We start from the raw sequence: 21,321 nt of genomic DNA on the forward strand, positions 1-21,321 counted from the left end.
CCTTCTAGATACTCACTCTTGCTTAAAGAGTTGAGACATCTACTGCAGAAATATCGAGCACGATGATGTTTGGACAATTGGGAGGAAAGTAGGTGGGAAATGCTTTTGATCCACACGTGGTGTTGCTTCTCACCCTCTGAGAATAGCAACAAATCTACGTGTTGGGGTCACTGACTGGCTAATTTTGAAAGGTACAGATGTTCAGTTGCTTTATGTTTGACTTCTTTGTTCTGCACTATGTGCTCCTAGTCATCTGCATCTTCTGGATTGCTGTCATCGAAATTTTGGTACGTCCTGCACTTTTACAGGAGGTGATTGACCTTGGAAATTATAATGCCTGGGGACATTAGACGTATTGTAAGTAATTGGAAGCAATTCATTTGTAGGGTAATTTCTATCACTACCCAGAAATGACCATGCGATTCTAGACATTAATGAACGCTTTTTTTTTTTTAAGCAGTAATAGCTTTCGCAAGAGGTATGAAACTGGACTCCTCCCCCTTAAGTGGATCAGAAATATGTGAATATATATCGAGGTGGAGTAAATGGCTGAGTGCCTTACCCTATCCTCTTTCCTGCATTTCAGAAAAATGGTACAGTACGACGCTCCTGCTAAAGGTTCCGAACCCCTCTGTGATTGACGATATCACGCCAGTTTCTCCCATCTCTGGATAATGCTCTTTCCCTGAACAGCTTCACTGTCCTCTGTCGGAGGGTCATCAACTCGCAGCACGAAGCTGCCTTATGTTGACTGATACATCAGCAGTCATCGAGAAAAGTTTCAGGATCATTGCAGCCTGCACTCATGTTGTCAATATGGGTCTGTGGGATCCTGTCCTCCAAAGCGCGAGCGATTACAGAGTAGGCCAATGCGGTCGTGTGATTTATCTGATGATCCCTAACAGAGCGAGCAATGGTACTAAAAAAAATAATATGCACGAGGGTGAAATGTTATACATCAAAACTATAGGGCTAAGACAGGAGCTCGCAGACTGGCAAAGAATGATACCCGACACCTCTGGCGAACCAGCAGTGGCAGGCATAGCCTTCAACAAAGTGGTGATGAGATGTGGACAGCAATCGCGCTGACACTATTCTCTTACTCCAGTGTGCACTAACTCACCTCCAAAACAATCAACTGCATATATGTCAAAAGCAGTATATTTCCCACAACGGATACTGTCAGAGAAAACATTCGAGGAAATCATTAAAAATAAGATAAATGATTTAAAGAAGTAGACACTCTCCAAGCAACAGTATTTGGTGTTAACTTCTCGTGATTTCATCTCTAGTAGTCTCAATATGTGATGCATGTGTATCACTTTTCGTTTATGAAATCATACCACTTTACAGTGCATCCAAATACCTTCCGATTCCAAATAAATATGCTTTACAAGTCGAGTGTTTTGGAAGAGAATACCACAGTATTGAGAATGAAAACAAATAGTATTATCGTTTCATCAAGCATACAGAAGTAGTGCGAGTACGACAGTTTCGTCTTGTCACTATGTCCCTCTAGAATGCACCGTTTATCCACTATTGAAACATATGTGGCATCAAAATCACTTTTATACAGGGTGTTACAAAAAGGTACGGCCAAACTTTCAGGAAGCATTCCTCACACACAAATAAAGAAAAGATGTTATGTGGACATGTGTCCGGAAACGCTTACTTTCCATGTTAGAGCTCATTTTATAGCTTCTCTTCAAATCACATTAATCATGGAATTTAAACACACAGCAACAGAACGTACCAGCGTGACTTCAAACACTTTGTTACAGGAAATGTTCAAAATGTCCTCCGTTAGCGAGGATACATGCATCCGCCCTCCGTCGCATGGAATCCTTGATGCGCTGATACATCCCTGGAGAATGGCGTATTGTATCACAGCCGTCTACAATACGAGCACGAAGAGTCTCTACATTTGGTACCGGGATTGCGTAGACTAGAGCTTTCAAATGCCCCCATAAATGAAAGTAAAGAGGGTTGAGGTCAGGAGAGCGTGGAGGCCATGGAATTGGTCCACCTCTACCAATCCATCGGTCACCGAATCTGTTGTTGAGAAGCGTACGAACACTTCGACTGAACTGTGCAAGAGCTGCATCGTGCATGAACCACATGTTGTGTCGTACTTGTAAAGGGACATGTTCTAGCAGCACAGGTAGAGTATCCCGTATGAAACCATGATAACGTGCTCCATTGAGCGTAGGTGGACGAAACTAAAATGAGCTCTAACATGGAAATTAAGCGTTTCCGGACACATGTCCACATAACATCTCTTCTTTATTTGTGGGTGAGGAATGTTTCCTGAAAGTTTGGCCGTACCTTTTTGTAACACCCTGTATACATCCATCACATTAAGGATCACTAGTCTCTTTCTACGACACATTCCGAATACTCCATCTATATAATGCTGTTTTATTTCTCAGTTTATGTGCGGCGTTATGTCTCAGCCATCCCACTGTATATCTAAGAAACTCCGTATACTTTCGCCAAGGGGTCTACGAGCTCTCTCAGCATTCAGCGAAGAGCTCTCAGTCATTTTCGGAACAGATGGTGCTGTGATTCTAATAGCTCTCTTCCTTGGTACAGACTTGCAGCTTTCTGAAAAAATATCAAAGAAATCTGCAGTCACTTTAGTCTTCTCCTTATGTCACAACATTCGATCACTTTGTATGTATAAATACAAATATCCTCTATGACCATATCATATGCAGATTTTACCGTACTTTCGACATTTTTTGCTGTGGATAAATTGCCTGTTGGCTTCTTTCTTGGGTTCTCCGACCGACGTTTGTTTGTTAATTTTTCTGACGATTCGCTAGCGCGACTGGCTGGCTTTGTCAACGCTTCACCCTCCATTGCTGATGACGGACTCGAACTCACGGCGACAAATTATGTGACCTGGCGCACCCGCCCAGAGGCTTTTCTGTGGGCATTTCCACTACTGTTGCCGCCTTGCTACCTGCAATAGTCGTTCGCTGCAGCACGGGAATCCAGGTTCCGTTCACTTTCAGGCTTCCTTATTTCTCATTGAAGCTATTGTCGTGTTTGCGTGTTTCTATAGCGTCTCTGAATAAGCGGGTTTGATAGCTCTTCTCTACAGCAAGAACTTCCGCGTCAGCGAATTTTACTATGAGGTGCCACACAGCGCGTTCTCCGTCACGACCGAATTCTCCACCTGCCACAGCCTGAAATGCCGCTTATGCTCGGTGACCGTGGTGTTGATTGAGCGTCCAGTCATTTCAACACAGCCTTTTCACATGTACATAGTATGCAGTATATTCCCGACATTGTGAGTGGGTTCCTTTTCTCTTTTACCGATGTGAGACACTCTTTGATATTCTTTGTCGGCTTATAAACAGTCTTTACGCAATATACGGCCTATTCCGTCCGTCACTCTGGGAATGCATGGCAAAAGGCCGTACCCGACATTTATTTCCAATGTTTCAGGCCACGTATGTTGGATTTTGTGACACTTCTTATGCAACTGGTGTTGTACGTGTCCCTCAGGACGCTTTCCAGGTATTGTATGTCGCGTATGAGGTGCTGCGGCTCGCATATTCGTCTTGCTCGCATTTCGAGCGTGTCAATCATGCCTCTTTTCTGGACTCGGCCGGCCTGACTCCTTGGAAAATGCGTTCTGGTATCGTTAACAACAAACCTCCCAGTGATGCACAACAACTCTCTTCCAGCCCGTGCTAATACTGTGTGATGTGCATCTCCGTGATGCTGTCGAGTTTAGTGTGACGAAATTAATATTATGAGTTAAGGGTCCCGTAAAGACAGTACTCAAGAATCGGTCAAATTAGAGGTTTCCAAACCACCTCTTCCGTGGATGAATGACTTTTTTTTTATTCTTCAAATAAATCGCAGTCTTTCGAAGAAAACATTCTTGTGAGCGCATTTCGGGTCCGCGCCGTAGATTTTTCGTGAAAACGTAGGGATAAAATTATAACAAGCGTTCGTATTAGTTCGTAAATTCATTATCAATCTCTTTAATACAATAATTACAAAGAAGTGTAATGGTTACAGAATAAATAAATCACAAGTCCGGACGATCTCTGATCGCTGTAGATCCGATGAGCCAGCTATGTAACCGCTTTGTGCCGTTTTTTCATTTACTTTCCGACATTGCATTCGCCCAGTATAAGACTTTTGGGATTCCTTTCGACGTCAGCTTTCCTCTTACTTGAATTTTTTATGATTCCGAGAATATTTACGAGTCACATGAGGTGACATCTTTTATTTATTTATTTATTTATTTATTGAATTTTCAATTTAATACCGATTTGCACCTTTGTTCCGGTGAATATTTTTATTGTCTCATTTTGTTTCGTGGTAGTGCTCCGCAAAAAATGACATCGGAATCAATGGTCTAGCTAAAGGAATTCACACGCAACACCAATTTATAACGTTACCCAATGCCAATTCGAAACAATCACGCGCATGCGCCTACGACGGTACGATGACTTCACAGGCAAAACAAATACTGCATGACAAACACGCACAAATGGTTGAAATGGCTCTGAGCACTATGGGGCTTAGCTTCTGAGGTCATCAGTCACCTAGAACTTAGAACTACTTAAACCTAACTAACCTAAGGACATCACACACATCCATGCCCGAGGCACGATTCGAACCTACGACCGTAACGGTCGTGCGGTTCCAGACTGTAGCGCCTAGAACCACTCAGCCACACAGGCCGGCCAAACACACATAGACAGGATCTATCCCTTGTAGGCTCAACTACTGTTTACGCGTTATTAATCTCGTCTTTATTAGCGATTGATACCTGACGGCATTTTGTCACACAAGAAAGTTCAACAGACGAGCAAAATAGACGTTTTCACGTCAACAATAACATTCTGCCATCGGAGGCAGCAACTGGTCATTTATATGCCTTTATTATGTTATTTACGCAGTTACTTTTCACAATGCAACCGGTTTCAGTCACACTGTTTTGATCTTCAGAAACTATAAGAAAGAAGAAAGCGAGTTAGTTATAAGGAAATGTGCCAAATCTCCAATTTTAAGATACAAGGAACATAAAACAGTTTGACACGTATGCTTACACGTTGCCTACAGTGTTACCAGGTGCCCACATTTCTTTGTTCTACTGATACATCTAGTCTATCCCAATAGAGAACTGGATCGATGTTATTCGATTGGGTTCTGAGACAGAGGCCAAGGCAATAAAATCTAGTATGTGGTAACTTCAGTCTTCTCGAGTTCTGCAGCCATTTTTCTTGTATTAGGATGTGAGGATCCTTGGTTTAGAATCATAGAAAGAAGTATGACAAAAAAGCTCTAAAGATGACCTGTCTCGGTAGCAACCCATGTGCATCGTCAAGTGCAATAACTAGATTGCTTCCGGAGCTGTCTACAATTGTGTCTCGTCAAAAACAGTTAAAAGAAACTTGGAAACTCGTTTTGCATTCTGACTGCATACAAGATTAGTCGATGGTAGCGTAACGTATAAGTGTCATACAACAAATCCAGGGTTCGATCCCCAGACTGTCTAAGGATTTTGGTAATTTATCGCTTGTTTCAGCTCCGGCAATGATTTGTGTGTGAAAAGTACCATGTGATCTGGAGTCCACGTCAAACTGTATATCCCTATACAAGCTGATTCAGTTTCTCCTATTGATATCATTTCATGCAATCCCTAATGTTACCTCTAGCCTTCAAAAGCCACGCGCTGGATTTTCGTATTCTCTTGTTTGCTACACACAAATTATTAGTTCTACAGAATAAACCTTTTTGTAGTAAGTTTAATTAGTTAAATTTTGTACTGGGATACGTTTTCGCAGGATGCCACGGTTTCCGAGTTATTAAAGTGCCCTTTAAACGCACCACTAACCCGACACTCAATCCTCACCAGTCGGGAATTCTTGTATGTTGTTCGAGGCACTCCTTCCTACCAAATTTCCAACTACTCCAACTATTCCCGATATTCGACCTGTTTTGCCTCCTATCGATTGGGCTATTACGCCATCAGCATATTCGGCTACTTCGTTAACATTATCAATTTAAACGTGCCTATGAGGGTATGAAAGAAAAACGACTTTTGTAAGTGTTTCGCTGGAACTTATTACGTTCACAATTCGATGCAAAGCTAACTCTTATAAGTACAGTACTTTCGTGTTAAAAAACCTGAACAATACAATGATGTACCTGTTTATTTTATGTTGTTTAAATTTACAGAGACGTTAGGTAGAACTTACGCAAACGTCAGTTTGAAAATTTACAATTGTTCGACTAAGACGGTGGCATAAAACGCCAGTCAACGGAGACCAAAAAAGGTCGAATTTGGGAAATAATTCGCGCAGGAGCGAGTTTTTGTACAGTGGTAGGAGGAAGTGCATGAAAAACATATTAGAAATCCTGACCGGTGGGAGAGGAGTGTGCGTGCGTTTGAAGGTCACTTTTGTACGTGTCTCTCGAATAACTCGAAAACTACGGCCTCTAGCGAAAACACACCCCAGAACAAAACTTAACAACATTAAATTTCGTACAGGATTGTCCGGTTTCTTTTTTCTGTATGACTAATACAGTAGTTTGCGCGAAGCGTGCGAGAGAATATGAAAATATTGCGCAGGGATTTTGAAGGCCAGATGTAACATTGCGGGTTGTATAAAACGACATCGGTAGAGGTAAGTGAATCACCCTATACGACTTGGTGGGTAAATCAGGTCGGAGGAAGACAAGGATATACCACCTCTAACTGGACCTGTCTGGTATTGCGGTATTCAAACATCTTGTTCAAATGGTTCTAAGCTCTATGAGACTTAACATCTGAGGTCATCAGTCCTCTAGACGTAGAACTACTTAAACCTAAGGACATCACACAAATCCATGCCCGAGGCGGGATTCGAACCTGCGACCGTAGCAGCCCCTGGTTCCGGACTGAAGCGCCTAGAACCGCTCGAACAAACATCTTGTTACTGAAAGCTTTAGTTACGTTTCTCGTATAACTATAGGGTTTCAAAATTTTTATTTTTATATAGTTTAAGTGGATACTGGATCTTCGTAATAACTATTTTTTCCACAACCTGCCAAACTTCGTCGTTGTTTATTTTATTTATTTATTTATTTAGACATCTAGCTCCGTACGACCAAATTGAGGAGCGAATCTCCGAGATCATGGAACGTGCCGGTACATGAAATTAGAACATAAAAGTAATAACAGATAAAATAAAATGTTTATAAGCCAGAAGTTTAAGTCAACGCAATAAACAATAGAACATAAGAATCAGCTTAATTTTTCAAGGAAATCCTCAACAGAATAGAAGGCGTGACCCATGAGGAAACTATTCAGTTCAGATTTGAAAGCAAGTGGATTACTGCAAAGATTTTTGAATTCTTGTGGTAGCTTATTGAAAATGAATGCAACAGCATACTGCGCACCTTTCTGCAGAAGAGTTAAGGAAGTGCGATCCAAATGCAGATTGGATTTCTGCCGAGTATGAACTGAGTGAAAGCTTCTAATTCTTGGGAATAAACTAATATTGGTAACAAGAAATGACAGTAAGGAATATATATATTGATAGGGCCATGTCTAAATACCCAGATTAGTGAACAGGGTTGAGAAGAGGTTCGCTAACTTACACCACTTATTGCCCGCACTGCCCCTTTCCGAGCCAAAAATATCCTTTTAGACTGGACAGAGTTACCAAAAATATAATACAATGCGACATAAGCGAATGAAATAAGCAAAGTAGATTAATTTTCGTGTCTAACGATCACTTACTTCAAAAACCGTTCGAACAGCAAATATGGCAGCATTAGGTCTTTGAATAAGATCCTGAATGTGGGATTTCCACGACAGTTAACTATCTGACACTTAGAAATTTGAACTGTTCAGTTTCACTAATCATATGGCCATTCTGTGAAATTAAAACGTCGAGTTTGGTTAAATTGTGTGTTAGAAACTGTAAAAACTGAATGTTGCTCTCATTTAGTGTAAGTTTATTTTCTACAAGCCATGAACTTATGTCATGAACTGCACTATTTGAAACAGAACCAATGTTGCATACAACATCCTTTACTACCAAGCTAGTGTCATCAGCAAACAGAAATATTTTAGGGTTATCCGTGATAATAGAGGGCATACATAAATAAGGAACAGGAGTGGCCCCAACACTCATCCCTGGGGCATCCCCTCGTCTGACCGTGCCCCAATCAGACCCTACATCACAGCCATTCTGAACACTGAGTATAATGAACTTTTTCTGCCTGTTGCTAAAGTAAGAGGTGAACCAATTGTGAGCTATTCCCCATATTCCGTAATGACCCAACTTTTGGAGCAATATTTTGTGACAAAAACAATCAAACGCCTTAGTTAAATCAAAAATATGCCTAACTTCGAAACCTTTTGTTTAATTCATCCAGTACTTCACAGAAAAGAGAAAATATAGCATTTTCAGTTGTTAAACGACTTCTAATGCCGAACTGTACATTCGATAGCAAATTATGGGACAAAATGATCAGTTATCCTTACATACACAGCCTTTTCAATACCTCCAGCAAACACTGATGGCATGGGAAGAAGTCTAAAATTTTCTACTTTATCCGTTTCTCACTTTTTATAAAGCGGCTTTACTACTAAGTACTTTAATCTTTCAGGAAACTGACCATTGAAAAATTACAAATATAAGTAAATACAGGACTTACATGTGCAGCACTGCACTTTGCTATTCTGCTAGGCGCTCCATCATATCCATGAGAGTTCTTAGTCTTCAGTGATTTAATTATTGACTCAGTCTCCCTCTTGTCAGGTTTGAAGAGGACAGAAGAGTATTTCAGACATCAGTCTCGGAAAGTCATTTTCCAAGAGAGTTATATGATTCCCTGTAGAAGCTAATTTTTTATTTAATTCACCAGAAATGCTCAGAAAATGATTGTTAAATACTGAACATATATCTGATTTATCGGTAACAGAAATCGTCGACCTAGTGCTACTGAGCAGACACTTCCTTCACAACTGACCATATGGTTTTGATTTTATCCTGCGAATTAGCTGTTCTATTTGCGTACCACGTACTCTTTGCTTGCCTAATAACGTTTTTAAGCACCTTTCAGTACTATTTGTAATGAGCTACTGTTGCTTGATTGGGACTATTTCTAAGATTTTGATACAATTCCGGCTTTGATCTACATTATATCCTTATCGCACTAATCAGACACCCAGGCTATCTTTTACTGCTACTACCCTGTTTGGAATGTTGTAATGGAAACTAACTCTCAAAGAGCATGAGAAATGTGCTAAGGAAAGCATTATATTTGTCATCTATGTTATCGGCACTATAAACATCCTGCCATTCTTGTTCCTTAACGAGATTTAAAAAACTCTCTATTGCCTTTGGATTAGCTCCCATACTTAGTTTGTAATTATATGTGACATCTGTTTGAGTACAATAGCCTTTTAATGTTAAAATTTGTGGATAATGGTCTGAAAGACCATTCACCCTTTTAGTAACGGAATGCATATCTAGTAATGAAGAATGAATAAAAATATTGTCTATGGCTGTGCTACTGTTCCCCTGCACCCTGTTTGGGAAAAACACAGTCTGCATCAGATCATATGAGTTTAGGAGGTGTACCAACACAATTTTTCTTGCACAACGTTGTACAAAATTAACATTGAAGTCAGCACATATAACTAATTTCTGGTACCTCCTATAAAGTGAGCCAAGAACACTCACTACTTTGAGCAGAAATTCTCTGAAGTCATAGTAAGGGGACCTATAAACACCAAAAATTAGAAGTTTAGTTTCATTAAATTCAACTGCCGCTGTAGAACACTCAAATAACTATTCAGCGCACTGTTGCAGTTGGAAGTGTGAAACGTGGTTTGATGTCACTTTTCGAGACAGTCCCTGCAGCGCAAGTCCCTTCATGTGTGTACAACTACAGCATCCTACGTCCACTTAAACTTGCTTATTGTATTCAATCGAGCCTTAGTCTCCCTCTACAAACTCCACTCCTCACATTCTCTCTATTGCCAAATTAACCATTTCTCGATGCCTCAAGATGTCCAATCAAATTATCCTATCTTTTAGTCTAATTTGGTATCTGCATTAATGCACGTTTAATGTAATCATCCATCTCAGTAGCTTCTAAACTTCTTCGTCTGAGCGGGCCTCGATAGGCCCAACGGTATCAACCGACCGCCGCGTCATCCACGGCCGATAGGCGTCACTGGATGCGGGTACGGAGAGACATGTGGTCAGCACACCGCTCTCCCGGCCGTTGACAGTTTTCGTGACGGGAGCCGCTACTTCTCAGTCTAGTAGCTCCTCAGTTTGCCTCCCAAGGGATGTGTGCGTCCCGCTTGCTAACAGCGCTCGGCAGATCTGGACAGTCAGCCGACCGACTACGAGCCAAGCCCGACAGAGCGTAACTTACGTGAACTGACTGGAACCGGTGTTAACACTGCGGCAAGGCCGTTGGCGCAACTGTATAAAGTTTGTTTGATTTAAAAGAAATGCAAATGTTAAGATCTGTTTTATAGCATATTACTCGACAAACCTCGTGTATAAATTGTTAAAAGAAAGTTGTTTTTTGGGCGTGAGGGGTGATGGCCGGTGCTGGCGGCGCTGTTCCAGAAGGCAGCGTTCGTGTGGGGCGGCGAGTCGTCGTCGGCGCACCACCACCACCACCAGCAGGCGCAGCACCAGCCGCAGCCGCAGCCGCAGCAGCAGCCGGCGCCGGCGCAGCAGCAGCCGCAGCCGCAGCACCAGCAGCCGCAGCCGGCGCCGCAGCAGCAGGTGTCGCAGCAGCACCAGCTGCAGCTGCAGCAGCCGCACCCGCCGCACCAGGGCAAGTCCGCCGCGGCCGCCGCTGCCGCGCTGCACGCGCCGCCCGCCTCCGCGCAGGGCCTAGTGCACTGGATGTCCGTCATGGCCGAGCACATCAACACGCCGCACCACGACTCCATGCACTACATGTGGAACGGCGTCGAGGTCAGTCGCGCTCTCTCGTCTCGGCCAATGCGACGACGGCTCGCAACTTGTCTTCTAATTATTTCACTAGCTTTCGGCTGACCCCGTGTCAGCTGCCTACATACGATGGACGGGCACAAGGTTTTAACTATCACCCCGAAAAAATAAATTTACGTAACTAATTATTTGTTTGTTTTACAGGTACTGGTACACACTGAAATTCTCCCGACACAGTAGGTCTAGTAGGCTGCTAGTGCGGTCAAAACAACACGCCACATCCCGTTTATAAAGTACACCACTGTGCGGTAATTTGCTTTCCGGTGAGTTGGTGGAAGTGTACGGTAACAGTGCAACACCAAATGACACAGTGGTTACGTCACCCAGACGGTGTCAGCGATGTCCAAATTGTGAAGAACACAGTGACAGACAATTTCTCCGTGAACAGCCAGGACTCACGAGAGAAGTAGAAGCCCTTATTTTCGAAAACCGAGGTGGCGCCATCGAGGCGAAAGTGGAGAAAATGAAAATCAGTCGTGGGTCAGTTTTCACCACGTTGCACGAAATTTGAATACGACGGAGGTTGCACCCACCGTAAACTGTAGTCCACCAATGATCACTCTGTTTCAAAAGACCCGACGAAGTAAGGAAGGAAGGAAGATTAGAGTTTAACGCCCCGTTGACACCGAGGTCATGAGAGGCGGAGAACGAGTTCTCGTTGTTTCGAGCACAGGGAAGGACATCGGCCGTACCGTTCTCTGGGAACGATTTAGGAAGCTAAGATAAACCTAAATGAGAATGATCGGACGCAGATCTGAACCGCCTTTCTCCCAACAAACCGAGGCAGTAGACGAAACTTTTCGGAAGTGGCTGGCCGGTCCAGATGACTTCTTTAGCCGTTTATCCTTAATGGACGAGTGATGGTGTATCAGGATGACCCAGACACAAAACAGCAAAGCACGCAGTGGAAACGTGTAGATTTACCGACGCAGAAGAAGGCAAACACCCAACATTCGTCGATCGAGGCGCAGATTACGCTTGTAAGCGGCAAACTGCCACAAGATCATACTACGGCTCTCTCCCGATGAGGTTACTCGAGCTTGTCAGTATGCAGCGCCACGGGAAGCAGTCCGAGGGGTTATTTTTGATCGACGACATCGCCGCAGTACATTCTTCATAGGAAACAGTCCCACATGTTGCTGCTTTGACCATCAAATTTTGCCTCACGTCCTGTGTTCTCGTGACGTGGCACTCAGTCAGTGACTTCTTCCTGCCGCCTCAGACGAAGAGTCCATCCAATGGCAGGCATTTCCAGAGTGACGACGATGTGATATCTGTGGTGCAACGTCTCGTGAACAGCTAAAATCAGACTTATACAACCGTCTCCGCCAAGTCATCTACCGTTGGGAAAAACATTTCCATTGAAGGATGAACACGTAGAGAAGAACTAACACTATCACGTACATCATGATCACAGCTTGATTCGTTGGATCCGATTATTAAAATTTTACGACTACCCCTCGTACATACCAGTCTTGAAGGAAATATACTCAAATGTTATGAAATAAGTACGCTGCACAACACATTTAAAGGGTCATCTTTTCGAAACCTCGTAATTGTCTCCCATTGCGGCCTATGAGTCTGATTTTTTTTAAAGGTACGTGCAACCATCCTCTTTTATGGTACAAAAGCGCGGCGCCCTGCAATGTCATCCTCAAGCCCGACAACGCTTCAAACGGGACACATGCGAAACAAGGGCCAAAGCTCAGAAGCTTATGAGAGCTTTAATGTGGGTTAATAGTCTCACATTGGCCCCAGATTTCACCATAATTCTGCCCAACACCACCGTAGAAGTGTTACACGATAGAAAGGTCATCACACTTAATCTTACACACATTTCATTCTCTCTTTTGACGCCTAGGCAATGGAGGTCAGAACAGCGACGCCTAGGGTCGAAATCACACGGGTTTCTTACGGAGGCGGAGGAAAACATTTAAGACGCACCGCCGCTCAGAATCGACACGAAATGCCTCAGGCGGTGGTGTAAAACGGATGCATCAAATCACCACTTTCCTTGGAGCGTTGACTCCCACACATTTCGCGGTCGAGAACTACACTCCGGACTGCGATGTCCAACAGGGATACGTTCCCGGCAACTTTTGACTGTAGTGACATCCCATGGACGATACAATCCTTCTCCAAGGACATCGTGGGCCACCAATTCCACCGAACATGATCGAAACACCTTTGGAGTGTAGCATGGCCGCAATTTAGCTCTGAGTACAGAGTGGAATCATTAGGGTCCGTTCAAAACTATTCGACGACATTTGAATGCGGTCGGAATCAGCAAAGGGCGCTTATACTTTTTCAGACCTGTTTCGCGCCCACTTTCCTCTTGTGGCGTAATCACAGGGGAGGAGTGACAGTTACGGGGTTTCTAAAAGTGACCCTTTAATTCTGTTGCGCAGTGTAGATACATACCTTGATAATATTTCACTACTCTTTACGATCATATTCAATTCTCACATCAAAATCGTTGCTTTATATTTCATGAAGTCTCCTACATAGTTACTTTTGCTTCCATTATTGAAATTCTGTATATCAAAATGTCTTTCGATAAAACAGTACAGAGCCTAAGGTTGGCAACTAATGTTTCAGACTGCTGAAGTTTCTTAGTAACGCAACTGACATGTTCCAGAGTATGCAGCCAGATACAATGTGATTTCGATCTTCCTCTTCACCGCGGGACGCACAGAGCACCTGAGAGGTTTAGATTCCAGCACTTTCTCAGTATTATCGGTAAATGACGAGTTTTCAGCTACTACATTCGAAAACAAGACCTCTTTTGTGTAGCGTATCAGCTCGTTTCGGTAGCACTCGAAGCCAAAAGAAGAGTAGTTGTTGACTGTTAAAACTTATCAGTTAACGAATGAGTATTCATTCCGGGGTGTTTTCAGCTGCCTCTTCCTACGGAAATTTGGTCCACAGATTTCACTTGTTCTCTTGTTATACAAAACTGATCGTTTCACTGATAAATGTATTAAAAAGCAACACTGGAACTTACATACTTGATATTTGCATCAACATAACTCTACAGAATTTCGCTAAGAACCGTTTCATTAATTTTCAAAAACAGCTACGGAAACACGGGAGAATAAAATAGTTTGGAAACAAGTTTGATGAAAATACGGAAGTTGTTTAATTTTGAATTTAAATCTAGATTTAAGTTCTATTCTTTAACCTCTGTTTCAACAGATCAACATCACACAGTAATTTTCCGACAAATAAATGCCGAATAAACTGTAAATTTTAAATCAACATTAACATTGATTTTTACAGAATAGTTGCTTTACAATCGCATGAGAAAGACTGTAAAATAAAGAATACACACTAATCCAGAAACTACCTTTACTTTTGCACTTGTACAAACAAAAAGGAAGATGACATCCGAAAAACGAACTACAGAAACAAACGTAGCTTTGCTTCACTAACATAAAACTAATTTCCTTAGGGGCGCAGAATACGACATGGGCGCGGGCACGCTAGATATACATCCGAGAACAAACTTTGACGAGTACAGCGGGCCGCGTCGCTGATTCGTACAGTGCCCCTAGCAGCTAGGCTCCAATCATAGAACTTTGCGGTTCTCGGATGTGTGTTAGATTCCTTTTGGCTCTCGAGAACAGGGTTCTCCAGTCCTTGAAATTTTAGATTCTTCCCATCACTAGCCTACCAGGAACACAGTCAAGGAACGACGCAAATGCGACGAGTGAAGCGACTGGAACAGTGCAATCGGAGAAGTTCCATCAGAGGTATCCTTCTTTAATTGAGAAAAAAATTTGTTACACATTACAACCGAGAGCATTCATCGTGGCTCAGTACATCTCATACACCAGTTACAGCGGGACTCAGAATGCCTCCACAGAAGATCATGGTAAGATTGTTGACCGTGTCCGAAAATAGCCGGAAATAAGATCTTCCTCATCTTTAATTAAGTGGCAGCCACGAGTTCAAAAAGGTCAGCACAGATAAAATAAAATGATAGTAACACTGCATCAAACTAATATCAACCTCCTGTACAATAAATTCCAGAAGACAGTAAATGTGTCAGATGCAGCCAAAAATAAAAGACTGCAAGTGCTAACACGATAAAAGTTGATAGATGTATAAGCTGCACAAAGTTTGAGTCTCGTACAGCTCTTGGCAAGCCTATACAGGGTGACTCAGCTGGTACTACCGATGCTGTTTTATGCAACCCGCGATGTTATATCTGGCCTTCATAAACCACGTACGAGTTTTTTATATTCTCTCGCATCCTACTCACACTACTAGTGCTAGAGAAAAAATGAACGGGCCTTTTTTTCGTAAATATAATATAGTTAAATTCTGTACTAGGTTCGTTTTCCCTGGAAGCCACTGTTTTCGAATTATTCAAGAGAAACGTATAAAAGTGACTTTCAAACGCACTCATCTCTCGGCAGTCAGGATTTCTGTCATATTGTTCATGGCACTCCCTCCTACTACCGCACAAAAGTTTCCGATTAAACGAACTATTGATTGCGCTATAACGTCACCAGTATAGTCGGCTATTTTGTTAACACTATACATTTAAACGTTCCCGTGAGGGTAATGAAAGAAAAACGATTTTTGTAAACGTTGCGACCCAAATTTAACCCTTACAAGCACAATGGTATAGTAGTCAGAAGGTCTGACGAATACAACGATGTAATTGTTCATTTTATGGTGTTAAAATTTACAAAATTGGTAGTTAAAATTGACACGAATGTTACTTATACAGTTTCTAAGTCGGTGGCGTAATAAGGCCAGTCAATGAAGAGAACAAATGGTCGGTTGTGGGACATAAATCGTGATGTCGCAAAGTTTTTGAACAGTGATAAGAGGGAGTGGGTGAACAACAAACTACAAATTGTGACCCGTAGGAAGAGAGTGCGGGAGTAGGGGTGCGTTGGAAGTTCGTTTTTGTACGTTGTTCTTGAATAACTCTAAAACTACGGCCTCTAGCGAAAACGTATACCAGTCAAAACTTAACTATACCAAATTTCCTACGGAAAGATCCTGTTTATTATTTTTTCCTTTCTGCTAAATGTTTGCGCGTAGCGAGGAAGACAATATGAAAACCTCGCGCGAGATATTAACATTACGGGTTGCGTAACAGGACATAGATAGAGGCAGCTGAAGCAGCCTGTATAGCCAATCACTCCTCTAATAGTGCCCACACGGTATTACGCAAGTGTTAAAAGGTACATCTGCATAGAAGGCGTGATGCTCTTGAGTTGTCACCTGGGGATAATGAAAAACGTATATCTTTCTTTCAGTGGTTCATGACTTCTGTAACTCCATATAATTAAGAACTGTATGATTGGTTTCCGTTGGACGAGGCAGGCCTATAGTTTCACCTTGTTGGATGTGTGAATGCACAGAATTCAGGCATGAGGGCTATGGAAAATCGACACAATAACTGGGTGTTTCGTGTGCTGACGACCTTCTTTCCTGATGCAGTGCACAGTGAAAAGCTACATCTAGATGGTGCAACAATTTATAAACTCAGTATTTGGAAACGAGGTGCAGTACACGTGGTTTCAGCAGCACAACCTACATCAATATCATTACTCTGCAGTTCACAATTAAATTCCTGGTTCCCCCTCTCCAAGCTATTTGTCTGTCGTCCCACTAACGAACAGTGCGGGGATATCAAACACTTAAATCCTTCCATGTGAGTTCTTATTTTATTATAATGATCATTTCTCCCTAGGAAAATGTTTCGCATTTAGAGGAGAAAGTTGGTGATGAAATTTCATGAGAAGATCCTGCCGCAACGAAAAACGCCTTCGTTTTAATGACGTCCACCCCAATTCGCGTATCGTGTCCGTGGTGCTCTCACCCCCACGCAGCGAAAATACAAAACGAGTTGCCCTTCTTAAACTTTTTTGATGTCCTCTGTCAGTCATATATGACGTGAATCCTATACCGTGCAGCCATACTCCAGAAGAGGATGGACAAGCGTAGAGTAGGAGGTCTGTTTAGTAGACCTGTTCCGTCTTCTAAGTATTCTGCCAATAAATCGCAGTCTTTGGTTCACTTTCCTCACAACGTTATCTGTGTGAACGTTTTAGTTTTAGTTATTCATAATTATAGTTCCTAAGTATTTAGTTGGATTCACAGCTTTAGATTCGTGTGACTTATCGTTTAACAAAAATTCAGCGGTTTCCTTTTCATTGTTTAGATTCAGTTGCCACTTTTCGCACTATACAGGTGTTTCGTCTAAAACATTTTGCAGTTGGATTTGATCATCTGATGACTTTACAAGACGGTAAATGACAACATCATCAGAAAGCGGCCGGCCGGAGTGGCCGTGCGGTTCTAGGCGCTACAGTCTGTAGCCGAGCGACCGCTACGGTCGCAGGTTCGAATCCTGCCTCGGGAATGGATGTGTGTTCTAAGTTCTAGGCGACTGATGACCTCAGAAGTTGAGTCGCATAGTGCTCAGAGCCATTTGAACTATCTGAAAGCAATCTAGGAGAACTGTTCAGATTGTCTCCTAAATCAGTTATATAGATCAGGAACACTAGACGGCCTATAACACTTCCTTGGCAAACGCCAGATATTACATCTGTTTTACTCGATGATTTTCCGTCATTTACTCTGAATATAGTTTCTGACAGGAAATCACGAATCGAGTCGCACAACTGAAACGATATTCCGTATACGCGCAATTAGATTAAAAGTCGCTTGTCAGGAACGGTGTCGAAAGTCTTCTGGAAATCTATAAATATGAAATCAGTTCGACGTCCCCTGTCGATATCACTCATTATTTCGTGTGAATGAAGAGCTAGCTGTGTTTTACAAGAACGATATTTTCCTTAATCCGTGTTGGGTATCTGTCAATAAATCGTTTTCTTCAAAGTAATTGATGATGTTTGGGCCCAGTATATGTTGAAAACTCCCACGCGAATCGACGTTAGTGATACGGGTCTGTAATTCAGCAGATTTTTTTTCTACTTCCTTTCTTAGGTGTTGGTATGACTTGTGCAACTGTCTAGTCTCTAGCTAAAGGGGTTTCGACGAGCGAGTATTGTATATGACTGCTCAGTACGGAACTATTGCATCAGCATACTTTGAATTGAACCTAAGTGGAATATAGTCTGGACCTGAGGCCTTGCTTTTATTAAGTGACTTAAGCCGCTTAGTTACACCGTGGATATCTATGTCTAAATTACTCATGTTGTCAGTTGTTCTTGATTATAATTATGGAATATTTACTTCTTCTCCTTTGTTGAAGCAATTCCGAAAAACCGGGTTTAGTAGCTCTGCTTTAGTAGCACTATCACCAGTAACACTGCCGTCGCTATTGCGTAGTGAAGGTATTAACTGCATCTTGCCGCTGGTGTACTTTACATACGACTAGAATTTCTTTGGGTTTTCTGCCAAACTTCGAGATAGAGTTTCGTTGTCGACACTATTAAAAGCATATCGCATTGAAGTTCGTGCTAAATTTCGAGTTTCCGTAAAACTTCGCCAGTCTTGGGAATTTTATGTTCTTTTAAATTTGGGATACTTTTTTCATTGCTTCATCAGTGTTCCGACCCGTTTTGTGTACCATGTGGTATCAGTGCCATCTCTTATTATTTTATCTGGTATACATCTTTCAGTAGCCGTCGACATTGTTTCTTTGAATTTAAACCAAATCTGGTCTACCCTTACATAGTCAGAGTGGAAGGAGGGGAGGCTGTCTCTTCGGCACGAGTCAATCGAATTTTACTATCCTTTTTCAAACAGACATACGCTTCGCTTAATTTTGGTAGCTTTGAATGTTACAGTCTTCATTCTTCCTAAGACAACCTTGTAGTCACTAATCACTGTATCCGTCATCATGCTGCATATTTGCTCAGGATTATTTGTTGCTAAGAGGCCAAGTATGTTTTCGCAACCATTTACACTTACAGTTGGCTCCTGAACTAATTTTTCGATATAATTTTCTGAGAAAGCGTTATACAACTAAATCTACACCGATACTCCGCAATCTACCCTACGGCGCGTGGCGGAGGGTACCCTGCACCGCTGTTAGTCATTTCCTTTTCTGCTCCTCTTGCAAATAAAATGAGGGAAAAACAACTGCCTTATATGCCTCCGTGTGAGCCCTAATTTCTCATATCTTACCTTCGTGTTCCTTAAGCGCAATGTATGTTGGAGGCAACATAATAGTTCTGCAGTCAGCTTCAAGTACCTGTTCCGCAAATTTTCTCAGTGGTATTCCTCGAAAAGAACGTCACCTCCCCCCCCCTCCCCCCCCCCCCTTCCCCCCCGCAGGGATACCCATTTGAGTTCCCGAAGTATCTCTGTAACACTTGCGTGTTGTTCGAACCTACCGGTAACAAGTCTAGCAGCCCGCCTCTGAACTGCGCCGATGTCTTCCTTTAATGCGTTTTGGTACGGATCCCAAACACTCGACCAGTAACCATAACAGGTCACACTAGCGTCCTATATGCGGTCTCCTTTACAGATGAACCGCACCCTCCCAGAATTCCCCCATTAAACAGAAGTCGACCATTCACCTTTCCTACCTGTCCCCACATGCTCGTTCCCTTTCATATCGCTTTACAGCGTTACGTCCAGATATTCGAAGGACGTGACTGTGCCAAGCAGGACACAACTAGTGCTGTATCCGAACACTAAAGGTTTGTTTTTCCTACTCATCCGCATTAACTTATATATATGCCGTTCATCAAACCAACTAGAAATCTTGTCTAAGTCGTCTTGTATCTTCCTACAGTCACTAAACTTACCGTACACCACATCAGAAAACAACAGCAGACTGCTGTCCACCCTGTCCGCCAAATTATTTGTGTATACAGAGAACAACAGCGATCCTATCACACTTCCCTGGGGCACTCCTGATGGCTCCGTCGTCTCTAATGAACACTTGTCGTCGAGGACAACATACTGGGTTCTATTACTTAAGACGTCTTAGAGCCACTCACATATTTGAGAACCTATTCCATATCCTCATACCTCCTGTAACAGCCTGCGACGGGGCACCGTGTCGAACGCTTTCCGCAAATCTAGAAATATAGAATCTGCTTGTTACCTTTCATCCACAGTTCGCAGTGTATCATGTGGGAAAAGGGCAAGCTGACCTTCGCACAAGCGATGCCGTCTAAAACCATGCTGATTCGTGGACATAAGCTTCTGACTCGCAAGAAATTTTGTTATATTCGAACTGAGAATATGTTCACAGATCCCACAGGAAGCCGATGTTAGGGATACTGGTCAATAATTTTGAGTGACCGTTCTTTTCCCTTTTTATGTAAAGGAGTCACCTGTGTGTTTTTCCAGTTGCGAAGGAGTTTATGCTTGGTTAGAGATTCAGAATAAATGCAAGCTAAGTAAGGGGCCAATGCCGTAGAGTGCTCTTTAAAAAATAGAAATGGGATTGCATCCTGGCGACTTATTTCTTTTCAACTGCTTCAGTTGTTTATTTACCTCAGGGATGTTTAGTACTATGTCCTCATTTCAGGAGTCTGTTCGATGGTAAAACGACGGCATATTTGTACGATTCTCGTGCGTGAACGATTTCTTGAACGTGAAACTTAAAACGTCGAATTTCGTTTTGCTACTTGAAACTGCCACAACAGACTTGTCAACAGCTAACTGGATGAAAGGCTTCGACCAACTTAGCGATTTTACATACCACCAGATTTTTTTCGGGTACTCTGCCAGATCAGTTGCTAGAGTATGACTGTTGTAGTATATTAAGTACGAATATAATATACACAAGGGCAAGCGTGAGGAAGTGATCTCCACATGCATGCGTCAAGGGACCGCAAGGTGTGTGGCGGAGGTTGCATAGTGTTTTCCCATTGTTCCTATTCCATTCGCGAGAGTTACACGTAATTGTCACATAAAAGATATTAGCCCGAATTTCACTAATTTTACCGTATTGAACATTACGTGAGATGACCTTGCTCTCTGGTCTCTTCCCCCACAACAACCCAACCCAACGTCTCTGAATCTTTTTGTCTCTTCCGGTAATGTAACTTGGAAGGGTTCCCAGGTCTACGAACAATACTAAACAATTCTCCGAACGAAGCTTTTGTAACCCACCTCTATTGCGACTTTAGGATTCCTTCAATACATCCGAGACTGGCATCTGCCTTCCTCACCGACAGTATCATGAGGCTGTAGCGCCGTGAACCACTTCAGACAGAAAATTATAGATACTTAAAGACCATGAATGACTGCAGCAATTAGTGGGCGACAGTGTAGTTAAATGATATCGAATCGATTCGTCTGTTTACGCACATTATAGTACGTTTGTTTACATTTAATGCCAGATATTAATCTTCGCTCAGGGCGCTAA

General features: G+C 42.5%; 1 protein-coding gene across 1 annotated transcript in view; it reads left to right on the forward strand.

The window, feature by feature from the left end:
* Nucleotides 1-21,321, forward strand: part of LOC126298286 (zinc finger protein squeeze-like) — a 346,884-nt gene that overhangs the window by 50,998 nt on the left and 274,565 nt on the right. The window contains exon 3 of the mRNA XM_049989585.1: nt 10,611-10,967. Coding sequence (XP_049845542.1) covers nt 10,611-10,967 — 357 coding nt within the window. The remainder of the gene's footprint in view (nt 1-10,610; nt 10,968-21,321) is intronic.

Source organism: Schistocerca gregaria, chromosome X (assembly GCF_023897955.1).
Source record: "Schistocerca gregaria isolate iqSchGreg1 chromosome X, iqSchGreg1.2, whole genome shotgun sequence".
Lineage (NCBI taxonomy): Eukaryota > Metazoa > Arthropoda > Insecta > Orthoptera > Acrididae > Schistocerca > Schistocerca gregaria.